The 18,608-nt window shown below is 52.4% G+C and overlaps 1 protein-coding gene across 7 annotated transcripts in view; it reads right to left on the bottom strand.

Moving 5' to 3' along the window:
* Nucleotides 1-2,394: 2,394 nt before the first annotated feature.
* SLC43A2 (solute carrier family 43 member 2) overlaps nt 2,395-18,608 on the bottom strand; it is a 44,005-nt gene continuing 27,791 nt past the window's right edge. For 5 of the 7 annotated variants that reach the window (XM_045836121.1, XM_045836124.1, XM_045836120.1 and 2 more), the window contains exons 6-14: nt 17,715-17,807; nt 16,155-16,288; nt 15,868-16,070; nt 15,304-15,450; nt 12,626-12,764; nt 11,134-11,260; nt 8,803-8,876; nt 5,063-5,186; nt 2,395-4,548 (exon numbers count right to left, since the gene is read on the bottom strand). In XM_045836121.1, coding sequence (XP_045692077.1) covers nt 4,387-4,548; nt 5,063-5,186; nt 8,803-8,876; nt 11,134-11,260; nt 12,626-12,764; nt 15,304-15,450; nt 15,868-16,070; nt 16,155-16,288; nt 17,715-17,807 — 1,203 coding nt within the window. In that variant the 3' untranslated portion in view covers nt 2,395-4,386. The remainder of the gene's footprint in view (nt 4,549-5,062; nt 5,187-8,802; nt 8,877-11,133; nt 11,261-12,625; nt 12,765-15,303; nt 15,451-15,867; nt 16,071-16,154; nt 16,289-17,714; nt 17,808-18,608) is intronic. The other 2 variants (XM_045836125.1, XM_045836126.1) reach the window with 2 other exon arrangements.

Raw genomic sequence — 18,608 nt, 5'->3', positions numbered from 1 at the left:
GCCACCCCCTGGGAAATGCTATTTCTCCTTCATGAGACTCGGGATGCTCCATCCGCGCTCCAGGGATTGGGGCGAGTTAGGACATGGGAGCAAGTGGGTTCACAGAACCCGCCTGCTCCCCCTGACCCCCAGCTCGGGGGGGGGGCTGCAGCCTGTGAAAAACCAGGTCCTCACTTTGGGGTACCGGGTTCTTTATCCTCATAATCCCACAATCTGTATTGGGGAAAACGGGCTACTACCCTTGAGTCGAGTCCCTGGTGACTGGAACAGATAAGGAGCCTCACTGCCCCAAGTACCCTTGGGAACCCATATTATCCTCCAGAGGGCGCTGTTGCCAAACCAGCCCCTGAAAATCCTGCTGAGCCTTCTCAGAACTCTGACTGAAGCCCCTCACCACAGGATGCCCGCAGCCTGACCCCGCCGCCCATCACCCACCCCAAGTGCTTCTCTGCTCAAATTCTGCTCTCAGGCTGATACATAAGTACATCGAAAACTTCACTGAACTGAGTGTGTTTCTGCTGCTGAGACAGGCCTGCACATTGACCCTGCATACTGGATATCCCTCCATTTTCAGTGTCCTTGGGACCCAGGGCAATTGGGAGGCCCTCCACAGACTGCACAACCCCGGACCAGGACGGGGAGGGCTTAGCAGAGGTTGTTTGGACCAGGCTGACATTGCATCCAAGAGGGGAATGGAGCTGGAGCAAAACAGAAAGGCACCTGCAACCCTGCCTGTGGCCTTTAGGAGGCTTGGAACCTTCCCTAGTACAGGTCCAGGCAGCAGGAGCTGCAGGCAGAGGCCCAGAGGGTCTGGAGGAAGCCAACAGAGGAACTCGTAGACCTGTCTAGGGGGACTAGAGAGGAGAGGGGATCTTCAGTGCTTCTGAGACGGGCCCCTTCCTCACTCTAACTGGAACCACTGGCCAGGCGTCACTTCCTGCCCCTTCCCACCAGCAGCCTGAGGACAAGGGAAGGAGGGCTGTGGCTACTGGGTGCCGCTGCCTTCGACCAGCCCACAGGTCTTTTCTCATGGAAGGGCATTCTTCTCATGGGTTGGGCTGACAGGAGAATTGCTTCCTCAAGAATTCATCTGCCTCCAAGCCAAGATGACTACTGAGGAGAGGTCAAACCATTTTCAGAGGAATCTCTTGGCTCCAAGAAAGTGGTGCCTGGGTTTGCTTCCATTCCCCAAGCTGGGGCCTCCTCCCTCCCAAAGCCTGGAGGCCCCTGGAGCTATGGCTCCAAAAGGAATGTCCTGGCCCCAGGCTTTCTTTGGTGGCTTCAATGATGTTAAGACCCATAATCAAGTCCTGGCTCCAATCTTGAGTGAATTACTCCACCTCCTGGGGCCCTCAGTTCTTCTAACTGTAGACCAGAAATGATGGTATCTTTTTAATTCTTGGACTTATGATTCAATGATAGTAATAGGAAAATATGTAACCCATCAACTCTGCATAATCAGAGCGGAATGACTGGCCCCAGAAGGGGGTGCAGGTGGCAGCCGGCCCATCTGTCCCACTCTCACACCTCAAATTCCCACACACTGTAGGCCCTAGACTGATTTCCACCCCGAACTTGTCAATGCCTGCTTCCTTCCACAAAGTGCCCACACCCTGCAGGTGGGTGGGAGAAAGGCAGCAGCTCCTGCTTCAGGTGCTGCTGGGGACGGCACAGGCCTTGTCTGCAACCTTGATGTTTTCCTGGCTGGAAGGGCCCCTGCTAGCCCACATTTCCCCAAATTATACTTCTGTCAGTGGTCTCAAACTTTGGGGGAAGGAGGGCTAAGCAAAATACAGGTTCCAGATTCCCTCTAGGTCAGAGGCAAGACCTGGAATTCACGTGTTCAACACGCACCAAGTAACTCCATCGGGCCACACACAGAGGGCAGCTCTCTGATAAAGCCACTCCTTCACGGTGTATCTCACTCTCTCTTGGATGGCCACAAAAACCACCAGCATGCTGAGAAGTGCTGCAAAGAAACATGCTTGGCCCTGGCCAACTTGGCTGGTGCATCGTCCCGTAACCAAAGGATTGAGGGTTTGATCCCTGGTCCAGGAGCATGCAACCCCTGGCCCGGGTGCATACAGGAAGCAGCCAACTGATGCTTTTCTCTCACAATGATGTTTCTCTCTCTCTAAAAGTGATAAAAACTGTCCTTGGGTGGTGGAAAAAAAAAAAAGCTTGACTTTAACTCAGCATTTCTCAAATTTAACAACATTCTTTTTAAAAATTAGAATAACCATTAAACCTCACATAACTAGTGTTCGGAGGAAAGGTCTGGGAAATTCTGATCTTGTTTTCTTTCTTACAAATGTTGTAGAAGTATTTGAGATGTTGCTTCCTGGTAATTGTTGGCAGTTTGGCTCAAATAAAATCTTAGAGAAATTCCCAAAATGTTTTAAACAAAATCTCGTTTTTTAATGTTTGAGTGGACTGAAGCCTAGGGAGATTCGACGTGTTCAAGGTGCCCAGCTGTAGACACACAGCTGGTATCTGGGCCCAGACCTGTCCCTTCCTGCTCTGTCTACTGCCCCCGCCACACTCTGCCGCTGCCTCTTTGAGCAGGAGGCTCTTCTGGAACCGCCCCGCGATCTTGAACTCAGGAGGGACCTTCAGGAGAGCTGACCAGTGACAGGAGATCTGACCAGGGGTAAAAGGGGGTCAGGATCAGCCTGTTTGGCTGGGAGGAACAGCAGAGGAGGGGGTGGCCCATACTTGAAAGATGCTGGCACAAACCCAATTTGTTTGGGGGCTCTGGGGGCTCTTTTCCTGGCCCTTCCCCTCCCAAGCTGGCAATCATCCAGAGAGACTGTCAGCAGCTGGGTACGAGAGGGACTGGGGTCAGAAACTCTTGTCTTTTCTTGTTTTATTTTTAATTGAATTTATTGGGGTGCCATTGGTTAATAAAATTATACGGGTTTCAGGTGTATAGTTTTATAATTGTCTTGCCTTTTCTCCTCAAGCTCAAAACAGGCACATGTAGACTGTAGCTGATAGGCTAGCAGGGGCAACTCTTAACAGGAGGGAAATGGACTTATTGCTTTATAAAAAGGAGTCTGATAAAATTTAAAACACCCCCCTACCACACACACAAAACCATAAACCTAAAAATCCACCCAGCCCTCTCCACGCTCCCAGGAAGTCCAAGACCCATTTCTGGGTAAGTCCTGGTGGGTGGATTGGTAAATCAGGCCTGTCTGGCAGAAGGGGATCTGCTCCCATGTAAACAGCGCCAGGGCCCTCGGGGAGTCTGCCAGCAGGGGGCACTGTGACTCCACAGCCTCCAACAAGCTTTGGGACCAGCCAAGCTGGCCCCAGGGCACTCCCCCTACTGCAGGCCGGGCAGTCCTCTGGGCAGCTCTGGGAGAATGAGTGCAGACACCCAGGGCCCACACCCTACCACCTTCCCACACACCTCTCTCACACGTACACACCCACACATGCACACAGCCCTAGGTCCTTCGCATACCTACCTCCCCATCCGGCCTAGACTTCCATGTCTATCAGCCAGTCTCACTTCCACCCCCACAAAAATAGCTGTGTGTGTGTGTGTGTGTGTGTGTGTGTGTGTGTGTGTGTGTGTGTGCACGTGCATATGTGTGTGTATGGGGGTGTGTGCCCTACTGGTGTCCCTTTTGTTTCCTTCAGGTCACAGACTGGATGAAGGGTGGCAGTGGATGCCTGCTCTCCACTTAGGTCCTAAGGGAGGAGGTTAGGGACTGCTGATCGCCTTTGTCCCCAGCTCCTGAACCTAGTATGACCATCCAGCCCCCCATCCCCTCCCCAGGCTGTAAGCCAGGGTCCTTCCTCACAGGCCTCTAAATGAGAGGACAGGCTAGGGACAGGCCATTTGGGGCTGGAATTACAAAGGAGTTAGCACCATCAACAGGAAGCGGGTCCTTCCTTCCTCAGGCAGCCTCAGACTGACCAGGGGAGATGAGGGGCCAGGCGAGTGGGTGCTGACAGTGCAAGCCTTTGTCCTCAGGCAGGTGTGGTTGGTGGGCATGCAGCTGAGGGGTAGGTGGTAGACAGTGAATGGCAGACCCCTCTGCTTTGGCAAGAGGCAGAATCCAGATGCTTGAGGGACAGAGCCTGCCTGCCGGTGATCCTCCTGGCTCCTCTTGCAGGCACCATGGAGCCTCAAGGCTCCAGAGCCCCTCAAAGGTAGCTGGACAAAGCCCAGGGAGGCCCCTGCTTCCAGCAGTAGGAAAAATCACATCCAGGCCCTCTCCTGTCCTTCCACAGCAGAGCTCCATGGCAGGACCAAGGCCCTGGGAGGGGGCATGGACTCCAACACGGTGAAGAAGAGGTTCCTGGGGGTGTGTGGAGGACACTGGTGAGTCACTGAAGCAGGGGCAGGACGCCACAGTTCTGAGGTGGTGGGCACTACACGAAAGCCTCCTGGTTGGATGACCCGTTGAGCTTGAGGAAAAGCTTGTCGTTTTCCCTCTTCTGCTGCAGCTGCCTCTCCAGCTGGCGCCGGTACCAGATGAGGTAGAGGGGAAGGCAGAACCCCAGCATGCTCAGGACAAGCAGCCCCACATTCACCTGGGGTGGCAGGGATGAAAGTTGCCATCACATGGGGCAGGGGACCAGGGCTGTGGTCTTTTGCAGAGTTCAATTCAAGACCCTTCCTCGCACTCAGGTTCAGGCAAGGGGAGGCCACAGGAAGGGAAAGGGAAAACTGAAACCCGAATGTCCAAGAGGCTGGAGGGCCGCATTCCAGCGCCAGATTCCCCAGTCATCTGAAGGCCTCCCAGCAACCCTCAGGGCCTGCCCTCCACCACTGCCCCGAGCCCCCGACCTCAGACCTACTGATCTGAATCTCCACAGTGGAGCAGGGACAGCAACTAGATTCTATTTATCTCAAAATCAGGTCTAGAAAGGAAACTTTTCTGCTCCTGCCCAGCCACCATTCAAAACGGGACCCTGACTTGATTTTAATCAAAGTTCCCAAACTGCTTGTTCTTAGGGCTCTGGAAGCCCCAGAGAAATGCTTCTCAGTTCCCACTCAGCAGAGTGGACAGATGCCTGTCACCCACTGTCCCCTGGCCCTTCTTACCCACAGAGGATCTCCTTGGAGGGGACCCATCATGGCCAGAAACAGGGGCTGCTGCAGGAGAGCGAAGAGGGCACTGACCAAAGACTGTAGTCCTGTGAGGCTGCCAAACTGGGTGGAGGGATACCTGCCAGGGCGACAGAGAACATGTCACCGAAGGTGCCACTCTCAGGCTTTCCAAATGCTCCTAAGCCCCAGCCTGGCCCCAGGTGCGGTGGTGCCAGAGAGGAGGTGGGAGGAGCCTCAGAGAACAGGGGGTGACCACCTTTAGAATGCTTTCTGCTGAGCAGGTGCACAAAGTGAATTTCTCTCCTGGACCAACCTGAGGCCTCAGACTCTGGGGAGGACCCCACCCTGTGCAGGTGTGTCCTGGGCTCGTGGGTGTCTAGCTAAGCCGAGTGGAAAGTGTGGTGCCAGCAGGAATCTGCAGCTTGGGAAACAGGCCCAGGGAGCAGGATGGAGGCTGGGCCTGGTTCTGCCGTGCCCTCATCTAGAGCGGCATTGTGTAATCATGGAAACGCAGTATCAGAGCTTTCAGCAGCCTCCCTCAGACCCTGCCAGGGCAGCCGCAACTTCCTCCAGGCCTGAGTGGGTGGGGGACATGCAGACCTGGAATGACCTCCATGTAGTGCTGTTGAGAGGGGGACAGAGTTCTGGCAAAATCTTATAAAACATCAGGCTTCAGGGCCCCAGAGGAGGGAAGGGTATCCCAGCAGTGAACAATCTGGTATGCGGTCAGAGAGAGACGGGATGGTATTTGGGTTCCAACTTTTTAAAAAATATATATTTTATTGATTAAGCTATTACAGTTGTCCCATTTTCCCTTCACTCCCCTCTGCCCTGTTCACCCGCTTCCACCCACATCCCCCTTTAGTCATGTCCATGTGTCGTAAGTTATTTAGCTTCTACATTTCCCATACTATTCTTACCCTCCCCCTGTCTATTTTCTACCTAGCATCTATGCTACTTATTCTCTGTATCTTTCCCCCTCTCTCCTCCTCCCACTACCCTGTTGCTAACCCTCCATGTGATCTCCATTTCTGTGGGTCTGTTCCTGTTCTAGTTGTTTGCTTAGTTTGCTTTTGTTTTTGTTTTAGGTGTGGTTGTTAATAATTGTGAGTTTGCTGTCATTTTACTGTTCATATTTTTTACCTTTTTTCTTAGATAAAACCCTTTAACATTTCATATAAGGGTGTGGTGATGATGAACCCCTTTAACTTGAGCTTATCTGGGAAGCACTTTATCTGCCCTTCCATTCTAAATGAAAGCTTTGCTGGGTAGAGCAATCTGGGATGTAGGTTCTTGCCTTTCATGACTTGGAATACTTCTTTCCAGCCCCTTCTTGCCTGCAAGGGCTCTTTTGAGAGATCAGCTGACAGTCTGATGGGAACTCCTTTGTAGGTTACTGTCCCCTTATCTCTTGCTGCTTCTAGGATTCTCTCCGTCATTTTTACCTTGGCTAATGTAATTATGATGTGCCTTGGTGTGTTCCTCCTTGGGTCCTTCTTTGGGATTCTGAGCTTCCTGGACTTCCTGGAAGTCTATTCCCTTTGCAAGATTGGGGAAGTTCTCCTTCATTATTTTTTCAAGTAAGTTTTCAACTTCTTGCTCTTCTTCTTCTCCTGCTGGTACCCCTATAATTTGGATGTTGGAATGTTTAAAGATGTCCTGGAGGTTCCTAAGCTTCTCATTTTTTTGAATTCTTGTTTCCTCATTCTTTTCTGGTTGGATGTTTCTTTCTTCCTTCTGGTCCGCACTTTTGATTTGAGTTCCAGTTTCCTTCCCATCACTAATTGGTTCCCTGTACATTTTACTTCATTTCTCTTATCATAGCCTTCATTTTTTCATCTAATTTGCGACCAAATTCAACCAATTCTGTGAACACCCTGATTACCAGTGTTTTGAACTGTGCATCTGATAGGTTGGCTATCTTTTCATCGCTTAGTTGTATTTTTTCTGGTGCTTTGATCTGTTCTTTCATTTGGGTCATTTTTTTTTGGTCTTGACATGCCTGTTACACAGTGAGGGGCAGAGCCACCCACATTGCTGGGTTGTGACGCTATATGTGGGGAGGGGGTCCGAGAGGGAACAGTGCTGCTTGCTCTGCTCTCTGCCAGATTTCAGTCCCTTCCGCTGCTTCTCACAAGTAAACTGGGCCCTTCTGGTGCTGATTCCCAGTGGGTGGGCTTGTGTACGTTCTAGGACCCTGTGGGTCTCTCCAATGAACTCTCCTGTGAGGCTGGGAGTCTCTCCTGGCACCTCAACCCCCACAGATGTTTTCAATCAGAGGTTTGAGGCTTTAGCTCCCCACACTGGGACCCTGAATTGATTCTGTCCGATCCCCAGGTGTTCCTCCTGGTTTACCTCGAATGTGGGAACGCCCACTCCACCAGCTACTGCTGCTAGTCTTGCCAGCTGCAGCCTTGCACGCCCCGTTCCACAATCCAGCACTGGGTCCACCAGCCATCGCCTTACCCTGAGTCCTCTCCATGTGCCCATCTCTGCCCCTCCTACCGTCTCCGCCCCTCCTACCAGTCTGGATGAATGTTTCTTCTTTAACTCCTTGGCTGTCAGACTTCCATACAGTTTGATTTTCTGTCAGTTCTGGTTGTTTTTATTTTTAAATTATTGTTGTCCTCCTTTTGGTTGTGCGAGGAGGCACAGTGTGTCTACCTATGCCTCCATCTTGGCCAAAAGTGCCCAGCTTTTTTTTTAATCCTCACCCAAGAATATACTTATTGATTTTAGAGAGGAGGGGAGAGAGAGAGAAACATCCCATGCCTGTCCCCAGCAGGGCACTGAACCAGCAACCTACGTATGTGTCCCCTGACCAGGAATCTAACCTGCAACCTTTTGGTACATGGAACAATGCTCCAACTAACTGAGACCCACTGCTGGGGCGCGGGTTCCAACTGTTGAGCCAAGCCACAAAGGAGGAAGAACACTGTGATTCTTATGTACATGTGGCCTCTTGGAAAAGGAGGCAGGTTTTATTTTAGGCAAGGCTGAGAAGGCTGTGGGTAGAGGCAGACCCTACAAGATTCTGGGTGAGCCCTTGCTGGTGTGTGGGGAGGTGGTCCGAGAGGGCAGTGGATTGAGTGCCAGCCTGAGAACCAAAGGGTCACCACAGATTCCATCCCCAGTCAGGGCACATGCCTGGGCTGCAGGCCAGGTCCCCAGTAGGAGGCACGCGAGAGACAACCACACACTGATGTTTCTCCCTTTCCCTCCCTGCACCTCTCTAAAAATAAATCAAATAAAATCTTTTTTTTTCTTTTTTAGTGAAATGATTCTGGGTGAGAACTGTCTGATACACTCTGGGCTCAGTTATTCATATGTCCCTGCTCTTGCTCCTGCTGAGGGTCATTTGAATATCAATACTGAGCTGTGGGCAGCCAGAAGGCACCCCTGCCCTTCCCCTGAGCAAGCAGAGGCAGCCCAGGCTTCAGTGGAGCAGCAGCCCCCAAGGCAGTATGAGCTGTACAGGGGCCCTGCCTCTGGCTGAGAGAACTGACTTCGTGTTAAATGCCGGGACTTGTGGGCACCCAACTGCCTGCCCACTGACCCACCTCCCGCCAGGTATGGCCTTCCCAACACACCCAACAGAAGCCCTGACACCTGTCCCTGATGCAAAAACATGACAGGAAGCTGGCCCCCCTCAGGACCTCAGCCCCACCACAGACCTCCCTTAAGTCATCCCCTTGCCCTCTGTCACCAGGCCCCCCACAGCCACCAGGACTTACACTGCGGCGTACAGGCCCCCAATGGCAGAGTGGATGAATCCCCGCACAACTGTGTGCAGGATGAAGGAGAGGATCTGAGGGAGGAGAACAGAGAGTGAGCAGAAGACTGGGAACCCCTACTCCAGTGCCTGGGGTCTGAGCAACGGGAGCACTGCAACCAAGAGTTGGCTCCCGCCAGCTCTGCAGGGCCAATTCCTGAATTTCTAGGAATTTTCCGAGCCAGCTGTTAAACACGGTGATTATGAAAACTTGGATTTTATAAATTTACAATTAAATTATATTAAAAACAATGGTAATAAACAGTGAAAACTTATCACTTACCAATTACTTTACTATGTTTTACTATTCTCTATGTTCTTAAGGTTTTTGTATGGTGGAAATACCCTAAGATGGTTGTGTTACCAGGATTCTCTTTCCAACTCCACAATTGGTGACAGCATAATGACTGAAATCAGCCACAATGAGAGCGGTTACACCATGAAAATTGGCAAATGCTAAAAATCGGCCCCTCTCTCCTGCTATTGCTGACCTGAGGACTGTGCCCCGGGGTCTCCCTGCCTCATCACTCAGGCCCTAACATCCCTAAGAAGGCTCTGCTTCCCTGTCACCTGAGAAGGGCGAGGGGGAGAGAGAGGAGAGAAACAGCGATCAGTTACCTCCCACACATGCCCTGAATGCGGACCAAACCTGCAACCCAGGAATGTGCCCTGACTGGCAACCGAACCTAAGGCCTTTCAGTTTACGGGATGACGCTCCAACTAACTGAGCCACACCAGCCAGGGGTGAAAGCTCTGCTTTTTAGGAAGGCTGCTGCTAGCCCTGGCGGGGTAGCTCAGCTGGTTAGAGTGTCGTCCGGATACGCCAAGGTCGTAGGTTCAATTTCCAGTTAGGGTACATACAAGAAGCAACCAATGAATGTAAAAGTGACTGGAACAACAAAATCGATGCTTCTCTCCATCCCCCTACCCAGCCCTCTCTTTCAAATCAGTAAAAATAAAAGGCAGCTGCTGCTAGCAGGCTTAGGAGGTCTTGAGGAGCACTTGTTAATGACTTGGGAGGCACGAGAATTCTACACTTTGCCACCAGGACCCTTTTGTCGCCCTTCATGCACAGCACTGCTGTCCTATTCAGAGCCAGGACCCGTTCCCAGGAATGTGGGCGGTGGAGGGGACAGGGGCTACTCTCTGCGGTGCTGGAAAAGGGCTGTGCCTGATGTGCAGGGACATACTTGGACAGGCTCCCCCTTTCCACTTCAAATGCCTCATTGCTTTTTCATAACTTTTCTTTCCATGGGAACAAAAAAAAAATTAAAATTCAGCAGATGACTGTTCCCACTAAGCACTGACCCTCCACCGGACAAGGTGGCCAGGCAAGGGTTTGTCAGTCTCACAGAGGGCAATCACCAGGAGGCTGGGAGGACAGCAGGGAGGTCACAACACTCCCACCTGGAACTGGGACAAGTTTCCAATGGTTTATTCCGGTCTGCACGCACAGCGTCGGCACAGTCACGTGCTAGGACACGTGTGGTGCACACCTGAGTATTTAGTGTACCTCAACACATGGCCACTTGTAAAAAGGGACTCTTGCTTTCCCCCTGGACCTGGCCCAAGATACCACCTGACCTTGAGCTCCACCCACCTGGGAGCAATGCCATCACTCAAGTCCCTCAAAATTAATCATCTTGGGGTTTGAGGCTAGTACACATTCATGGGCCTAAGGGTGCAGCCAGACAGGTGACAGAATCTACCTTGCTCACATCTTCTGCCAAGAGTCAGGTTTCAAAAGCATGAGAAATCTGTGGAATAAAATTAAGCTTTGAACCCAGATGCCAAGTGATCACCACTTGGAAAAAGTGGAATCTTTTTCCACTCTCTCGTGTGTAGAGAGACCCTGTAGGCACTCCTGTACCTGAGGGACAGATGCTCCTGTCAACACCAGATTAGCCTGACCTCTTTGGACATCAAATTTCAGCTGTTTGAGCAATGCAAAACAAGTAGCCATACACCTACCAAACATAGTTCTGGAAAATGGTGTAATGGTAGCATCCGTGGTAAGCAAATGCACAGAAGGCCAAAAAGAATATGCCTTTACCAGGAAGAATCTTTTGTGAAAGGCAATCCCAGTGCCATCTACGGCTCCCTTCCGGGATCGAGCACAAAGCCTGGCAGGTAAGAGGCTCTTGGTGAATGACAGGGGCTGGGTAGCTGGTCAGTTGAATTAAATGAATGAAGAGTCACCATTCTCTTCGACGATGGCTTTCATGGCATATCATGCACCTTTTAGTTTCATTGTCCCTTACCCTACCTGACCTCTCTCTTTTCCCACACCCACCTGGAGGGGCAGGTTGGGAATGAGGCAAGTCACCCCAAAGCCCACGAGCAGCACGTTTGTGAAGGCAAAAGCCCGCATGGCGTTGGTGATCTTCTGGATCTGCCGGTCCCGCTTCTTCTTCTCGCCCCTGCAGAAACACAGAGCACACGCTGGAGCTGAGTGCTCCCTGGAGGAGGCGGGCTCTCCCAAGGAGTCAGGCCCTGGGAGTGACAGCTCACCACTCAGAGACCACCCAAGTGTGTTGTAGGGACTGCTGGGACTAGACCAGCACTGGGGCCTCCCACGGCACCCAGCTGACAGCGCTGAGCATGAGCCTCAGTGGAAAGGTCAGATATGAGAAAATGGTCATCAGCACGCTGCGCTGCTTTAGTGAAGACTGAGCTCAAATTATGAGGCAGGAAGGAACAGAGCGTGTCCAAGTTAGGATGTGGCAAAGCCTCACTTCATCATTAGCTCCAACGTCACTGAAGTCCTGCAGAGAGCTGAAGATAAGGCAGATAATAAGCCAAATAAGGGAGTGAGTGGATTTCCCCTTGGGGCGGCAGGAGGGAGTGAGGTAGAAACAAATATTCAGCAGATGGAACTGGAATGGGCACAAATAACCTCTCAGCTGTAGGACCTGACCTAGATAACAAAGCATTCTCTGTAATTATTTCCTTGTGAATTCACTACTACTGATTCTAGTCTCACCACCCACAGATACACCACAGACAACTATATAACATCCAAGAATGAATGCCAAGTGCTGGGAGATGTGCAAGGAATCTCAGGCAAGCTCCTCAAACTCCTAGCTTCAGTTTCTCCATCTGTAAAATGGGTATCACACTGGTACACACCTCACTAAAGTGTTGACAGGCTTACTGAGCTATTGTGCCTTAAGTGCTTGGCACAGGACCTAATAAAATAAACAGTAGCTTATTATACTAAGGTGGAGTCACAGTAGACAACAATTAACCCATCCTCTGATTTTAAAACCCAACCTTTACATAAAGCAGGGCTCCAGCACCTTGTTTAATGCTCACAATCACAAACACATCTATTCACACCTGTTACAGGTAGAGTGCCTTGCTACTCCCACCAAGTGGAGTGAGCCTTGTAGGCAAGGCAGCACTGCTTTAAGATCATTCACCCACTGTGCTTCTCACACTTAAGGATCTGCGTGCGGCCCTGAAATAGAATGGTTTGATAGCCACTGTCTGCACACAGACCTTCCTCCCATTTCTCGCTTCTTTCATGTAACTCAGTACTTCCCAAAATTCAGCGTCCCAGAGAACTGCCATCAAGGACCGAAGGCAGTGGACCCGAAGGTGTGTCGAGCTGAGTGAGCAAGTGTCGTAAAGCCCTTGGGCGATCACCCTCCGACCCAGCCCTCTTTCCCTCTCCTGCTGACTTTAAAACCTATCCCGCTCCCAATCCTGCCCCTGCCTAGCGCTAGACTTGGGGGCTTCTTTCTCTGGGGGCTGAGAGCCAGGCACGGGTCCTGTCTACGCACTGGTTGGTGTCTTTCTCTTCGGGCTCCTCAGAGGCATCTTCGCATTCCTTCAGCCTCCAGTCCATGATGCAGCCGATGATGGGGGCTGTCAGCAGGCAGAGCAGCTGGAGCACACCAAAGATGGAGGTGTAGAGGCTAACTGGGAATGAAGACGGGCTGTGTCATGGCGGGGGCTCCTGACAGAGGCCAGGGGCAGGTACTGGACAAAGTCTAAACCCCACAGGCCCTTCTGGGATCTTTCCAGACCCCCTCTTATCATTGTGGATCTTGAGGGGAGCCCAGAGACCTTAAGCCCTGAATTCAAAGCTGGAACAAGGAGCAGGCACCCTATTCTCTTCTCCAAATCCCCTGCCTGCTTCTAAGAAACAGCTAATGAAATCCAGTATGTCACAACAACTTCCCCCAGAAGCTCCAGGAAGTCTCTCTGACTTGGGAACCACAGAGTTACCAAAGCCTGGGACAGAGGCTTTGTGTATGACTGGCCATTAGTCCTCTGCCTCTAGAAATACACCAGAAAGGCGTCACTCATGGGGGCTCTGACGTAAGTGTTCCTATCTTGAAAGAGCCTTAAAATTAAGATGGAATTTTGGGGGTCAAATGGAAACTGAAAGCTGACTACCCCACCCCATCCACAGTTCTACCTAAAAGGGGTGTTTGCAATTCAAGGCAGGGCGTTTCTTCACTGAACAAAGACTAACTGGGAGGGGATGCTGCAACGTGCCCTGGCAGTACCCCTGCTTACCAGTGGCCATGACTGCGTCAAGAGAGCAATGGGAGAAAGCAGAAAGGAGCAAGGTCAACCGCAGAAATCTCCAAGGTTATCATAGGGTGACAGGGCATGGGGGCAGGCTAGCTACCTCTGGACCCAGTGAAAACCTCATTTCCCACCTAGACCTGAATCTTGAGCACCCATGGGTGGCTGAGCTTGAGTCAGGCTTCTAGGAGCAGAGGTGGGAGGGAGCCCAACACAGGCGCCTGCTGATGTTTCCCTATCTTCTGGGGCCTTAGTCACATGCAGCTGTTCCTGGTCACAGGCAGGCTGGTGAATCAGGCCTGCGGCTCGCCAAGGACCATGATGGGGAAGTAGTGTGGGCGCAGCAGATCTGGCAGAGCTCACTGCCACATGGCCCTTCGGGAAGGGCCATGCTCTGGGACTGCTCTGTCAGAGTTGCACTCCAAGGGCAAGAGAAGTCAAACGACCCATCCTAATTCCCAGCAAAGCACCCGACACCACAGGTCTCCCTGAGGCAATGAGTGCTCCCCCCCAGCCAGCCCCCCCACCAGCACCCTGACCCTGGCGCTGCCCCTCTGGGCACAGGTGTCGTGCACAACAGCTCACAGGAGCAGGATGGGGAAAACAAATGCCCTGTCAGCTACAGATGGAATTTCCTGGCCCAACTTCCGTTACTTCTTGAAACTGACTTTCTGAATGTGGGAAACAGAAAAAAAATATTCCTCTTAGACAGCAAAGGACTTCTCAGAGAGCTTGAATAAAAGCTCACGACTCAGCAGCAGGGAGATTTGCTTGCGAAGGGCCGGAGAGGACCCTTCTCCGCACACTTCAGGGCTTCCCCCTCCCTGGGCCTGGGGGCTCTCCACAGAGGGTGTTTAGATCAGCTTTTCCCAAAGTTCAGTCCACAGACTTGAATAAGTGTTACATAATGAAAGCATTCCTGTGGATGCAACAAAGCTAAATAGATTATTTTTTTCCCATAAAAAAATAGAGCCTTACTACATCAGCATTCATTAGGAAATTTTGCAAGGGCACATTTCACAGTGGAACCAGTGTTTTCTGAGTGCCTTTGTCATCTTTCCCTTTTGTTAAGGCTAGATTTCTCATCCCCTTTAAAAACTGTGTTTGATTCCTTACGGTCCCTAGGGAAAAACAATTAAACCAACACGAAGGTTGCACACCAGTGAGACTGCCAATAAAAAACATTTACCGAACGTGTTTGTCCCGCTAGGGATGACTAACGCTGACTCAGCTCAGGCCCTGAGGAAGTACTGACTTTCTCTGTAGAATCAAAGCCTCTCTTGGCCAAAGACCTTTTGTGTTGTTTTGGGAAAGCAGTGTGTGGGTTATCGGTTCTGTTTACCAGACTGGACGAGTCTCGACTGGATTACACACGTGAGGAAGCTCCCTCGGCCCTGCTTCCAGTTCAGGGAGCAGTTCCCAGTGCCAGTCCAATGGCCTTAGCGTCCCCAGCGGAGACAGCCTGGCCCCCTCAGCACCCAGGCTCCCCACGCAGCAGCCCTGTGGTTTCCTGGGGGCTACTGGCGTCGGGCTTGATCAGCTGTCCTTCGAGGGGCTCTCAGGCGGAGCACTCTGTTCCGAGCAGTGTTTTCACTTACAAACACGTCACCCAGCCCCCCGGGCGATGAAAAACATACCTCACACACCAAAATACATGTAGTTATTTTAAGTGCTCCCTCCCCTCCTATCCCGGGAAACTCTAATGGGGACATGAAGGAGCAGCTGGGGCCGGCTGTGATGCAACAGCTCTGACAAGTAACGGGTCTCCTGGACTCTGTCATTTCACGGCCCTGCTGGCCCAGCCCAGGCTAATAATACTGTTCGGCCAGCTAGGCAGTGGGCTCGACCTCAGGTGGCAGAAATGACCACCACTGGGAGGGGACCACCCTATGGGGCTATGCACCAAGGTCCAGGGGTCACCAACCTTTGCCCTGATCGCCGCTGACCAGGAACTTGAGGATGTTGTTCATGGCGCCCATGTAGAAAATGAGCCGCAGCTGCGTGATGCACATGGTGACGAGGCTGAGCAGCAGGATGGGGCTGAATATGCTCTGCATGAAGGACGGGGCTGCTGCGGGGAGAAGGCCACAGGTGTTCAGGAGCCGCATCTCTGCCATTCAGGGGCCCGGCGCGTGGGGAGAGGCGGCTGACTTGCTGACTTAATCACTCCATGATGGATGCAACGATGGGCCCCGTGTGAGGTGAAAGGTGTGGGGGCTAGAGGTGGGGTCACCCAGCTGTGTAACACAAGTTGGGTGAATCCCTTGCCCTCTCTGAGCCTTAATGTGCTTATCTGCTGTACACAGGATGGACGGTGCTGCGTGCCCTTTTGGGAGGAAGTGGGAGCCGAGGTAAGACTCACAAAGTCCTCGGCCTGGGCCAGGGCTTCCAGGGCTGGATTGGCTGGCCCTCCCTGTCTTGGGGGTACAGGTGGGTGCGGGTGCGTGTGTGAGGCAGGTTTGGCAGGTGAGGACCTCGTGGTAGGTACCTGCAGCGTCTGGCTGGCACTTCACCTCCAGGTCGACGGTGGACAGGCACAGCTTGTGGCCCTCCTGCAGGGCCGTCTGCTCCTTGGCACTCCTCATGGAGCTACCCACACTGAGGCGGCGCCCCACCGTAGTCACCTGCTTGTAGAACTGCTTCCCTGTGATCTTGTGGTCAAAGCCCAGCCAACTGAACTTGATCTTCACCCTGGAGGCCACAGGAAAGTGCCTGTCAGTGCTTCCCGGGACCATAAACTGGGGTGGGGTGGGGACAGATGGCACAACCACTTACGAGTAGTCCATGTCCTCTGGCCCTGGGAAAGGCTCCAGAGGCCAGTTGAAGAAGCAGTTGAGGAAAACTAGCCCAGAGCAGCCAGCCCAGACCACGAGGATGGTGATGAAGGTGACACCAAAGTCATAGATGACCTGAAACACACCACGGGGTAGGGGTAGGGTCAGGGCCGGGGCGGAGTCAGCACGGGGAAGCCAGGCTGGGGAGCGGCAGGGTCACTGGCAGCCCTGTCCTGTGCTGAGCTGCGTGAGGAGGCACAGCCCTGTCAACTTCGGGGTCTGGTCATCACTCTGCATCCCGATATCCCAACTCACCCTGTCCTGTCATTAGCCCCCGTGTGCCTCCTCTTGCGCCAGCTGTCACTTCCTTGGAGGGACCTTCCCTGACCACACCATCACTGTCATTTCACTGGCTTACAGTGAATAGCTACACATATTGACATCTTGGTTCATTCACTCTTCCACTGTTAGTTTAGCTCCCTGAGAACAGCAACCTGCTAGCCTTGTCCACTGATGTTTCTCCAGCACCTTGAAGAGTACCCATAATAGGTGCAAAAAATACGTGATGAATGAACAGGTGGCTGTCTCTCTTTCCTCCTCCATGAAATGGGTATAAGAGTAACGTGTCCTTATGGTATGGTGGCGGGGTTAGGCAGGTGTAGCCCTAGTAGAGTGCTCAGTGGTGGAAGGGGGGCGGGAGCCTGCTGAGCACAAGCATGGTAGCTGTTACTGTCATTATTACAATTTATTTCCGGTGCAAGAGTCCCCAGGGCACTGGCAAAAGCTGCCCAGCTCCCCAGGGGAGGGACCCAAAGCAGCCAGACACTAAGATAGGAGGAGGTGGCACATACAGGTGTCTCTACATGCCAGGAGTGTGACAATCCCTGTAAGTCCACAAGATGCCTGGCCCTAGACCCCTAGACACTACAGTACCTTGATTCCCAGGTGACCAGCCCATACCTGTGACTCTTCCTTCTCACCTATGGCCTTGCCACCAGACACCTCAGGAAAGGGGATTTTACTTGGTGCGGGTGCTAGGGGAGAGAGGAGCCCCTTCTGAAGCCCTGGTAGGAGCAATGGGATTTGGAGTAGGAACTGGGGCTGATGGACTGTGAGGTGTTTGCTTCAGCCTGACCCTGTGTGACTTCCACAGGCTCAGAATCCTGCCTGGGAGGGAAACAGCTGAACCAACTTGGCCGAGAGCAGCGCTTGGGCTAGTGGCAAGCAACAGCCTGACAACAACAGACCTGGGGGTGGGGAGACTGGGGCTGGACTCAGGCTCGAGGACAAACTCACCCACCAGCTTTCTCTACCCTGCTCAGAAACGCAGAAGTGGCCTGCAGTGACACCCTGTAGTGACACACTTGAACTTTCCATCCCCCATGGCTCAGTGGGATTCCCTTCTTCCCCCCATGGTGCCCAGGTGCATCCTGCCTGTGGGTGGTGGGCGGGGCCAGCCCCAGCACCCAGTGACAGCCCTCTTCCGAGAGGGCCGAAGAAGCCTCCAGAGAAGCCTCTGCTCAGACACTAGTACAAAATAAATGTGCTGGCCACACCTCACCTTGATTCCTGGGAAGGTGACTGCTGAGGAGGCATAGGACCCAATCATCAAGGCAATAAACGTGGACCGAAGGTCACCAAACATGTTGGGCAGCTGTAAGACAAGAAGCAAGAGACTTCAGCTGAGAGAAGGGACAGAGGATGGACAGAGGAGGCACTTTTTCTTATCTGCTCTCCTCCCCTAACTTACAGGGGAATTAGTCCAGAGGGTAATCACTACTGATTGAAAGTTTTTCCTTCAGGAACTGAGGCTGATTAAGGGCAGGGGAGGAGTGCAATGCAGAATTCGGACCGCAGACGTTAAGGACAGAGCTGCGGGACCTCCTGGCTAGCAGGTGCCCCTCCTCTCCACTCCAGCACAGGCTGGGGGCCTTCCAGTCTTGACAGGATTACACCGAGACGCCAGCAAGCAAAGTGGGAGACTCAGGCAGCCCTCAAAGAGAGCAAGCCAGGTAAATATAAGAATCTATTTGGGGACTTTTATAAATAAGAATATCAGCATCTCAGAAGGGCAAGATGTCAGCAAAAGCTGCTCTCAGTCCTGAGAGTAGATTTCTGGAGGGTGTCAAAGCAGAACTCTACAGCTCCCTCAGGGCTGGCAACGGATTTCTGCTTCTGAATTCCTAAGTACAAAGAGGGCTTTTTCTTCCACAGTTTCGCCCGAGCTCACCACCTGAGAATGCCAATGGCAAAGGAGGCACAGGCTCTCCTCCCAGCGAGGCCACTCCTTTGCATCTCACAGAAACTCATTCTGGGCCCATGCGACATAAATGCATCCCACACAAACCCAGATGTGGTAAACTGAGATGAAGCGGTCATGGATTCAAACAGTCATAAGGCCAAGTCCATCCCCCAGAGGCCAGTCAGAGCTTCTCTCTAGAACCTCAGGAGAAGC

The sequence above is a fragment of the Phyllostomus hastatus genome, unplaced genomic scaffold (assembly GCF_019186645.2).
Source record: "Phyllostomus hastatus isolate PE091 unplaced genomic scaffold, TTU_PhHast_1.1 phas_contig_210, whole genome shotgun sequence".
Classification (NCBI taxonomy): domain Eukaryota; kingdom Metazoa; phylum Chordata; class Mammalia; order Chiroptera; family Phyllostomidae; genus Phyllostomus; species Phyllostomus hastatus.
Note: the sequence above shows the minus strand (reverse complement) of the source record. Positions and strands in the feature narration are given on the sequence as shown.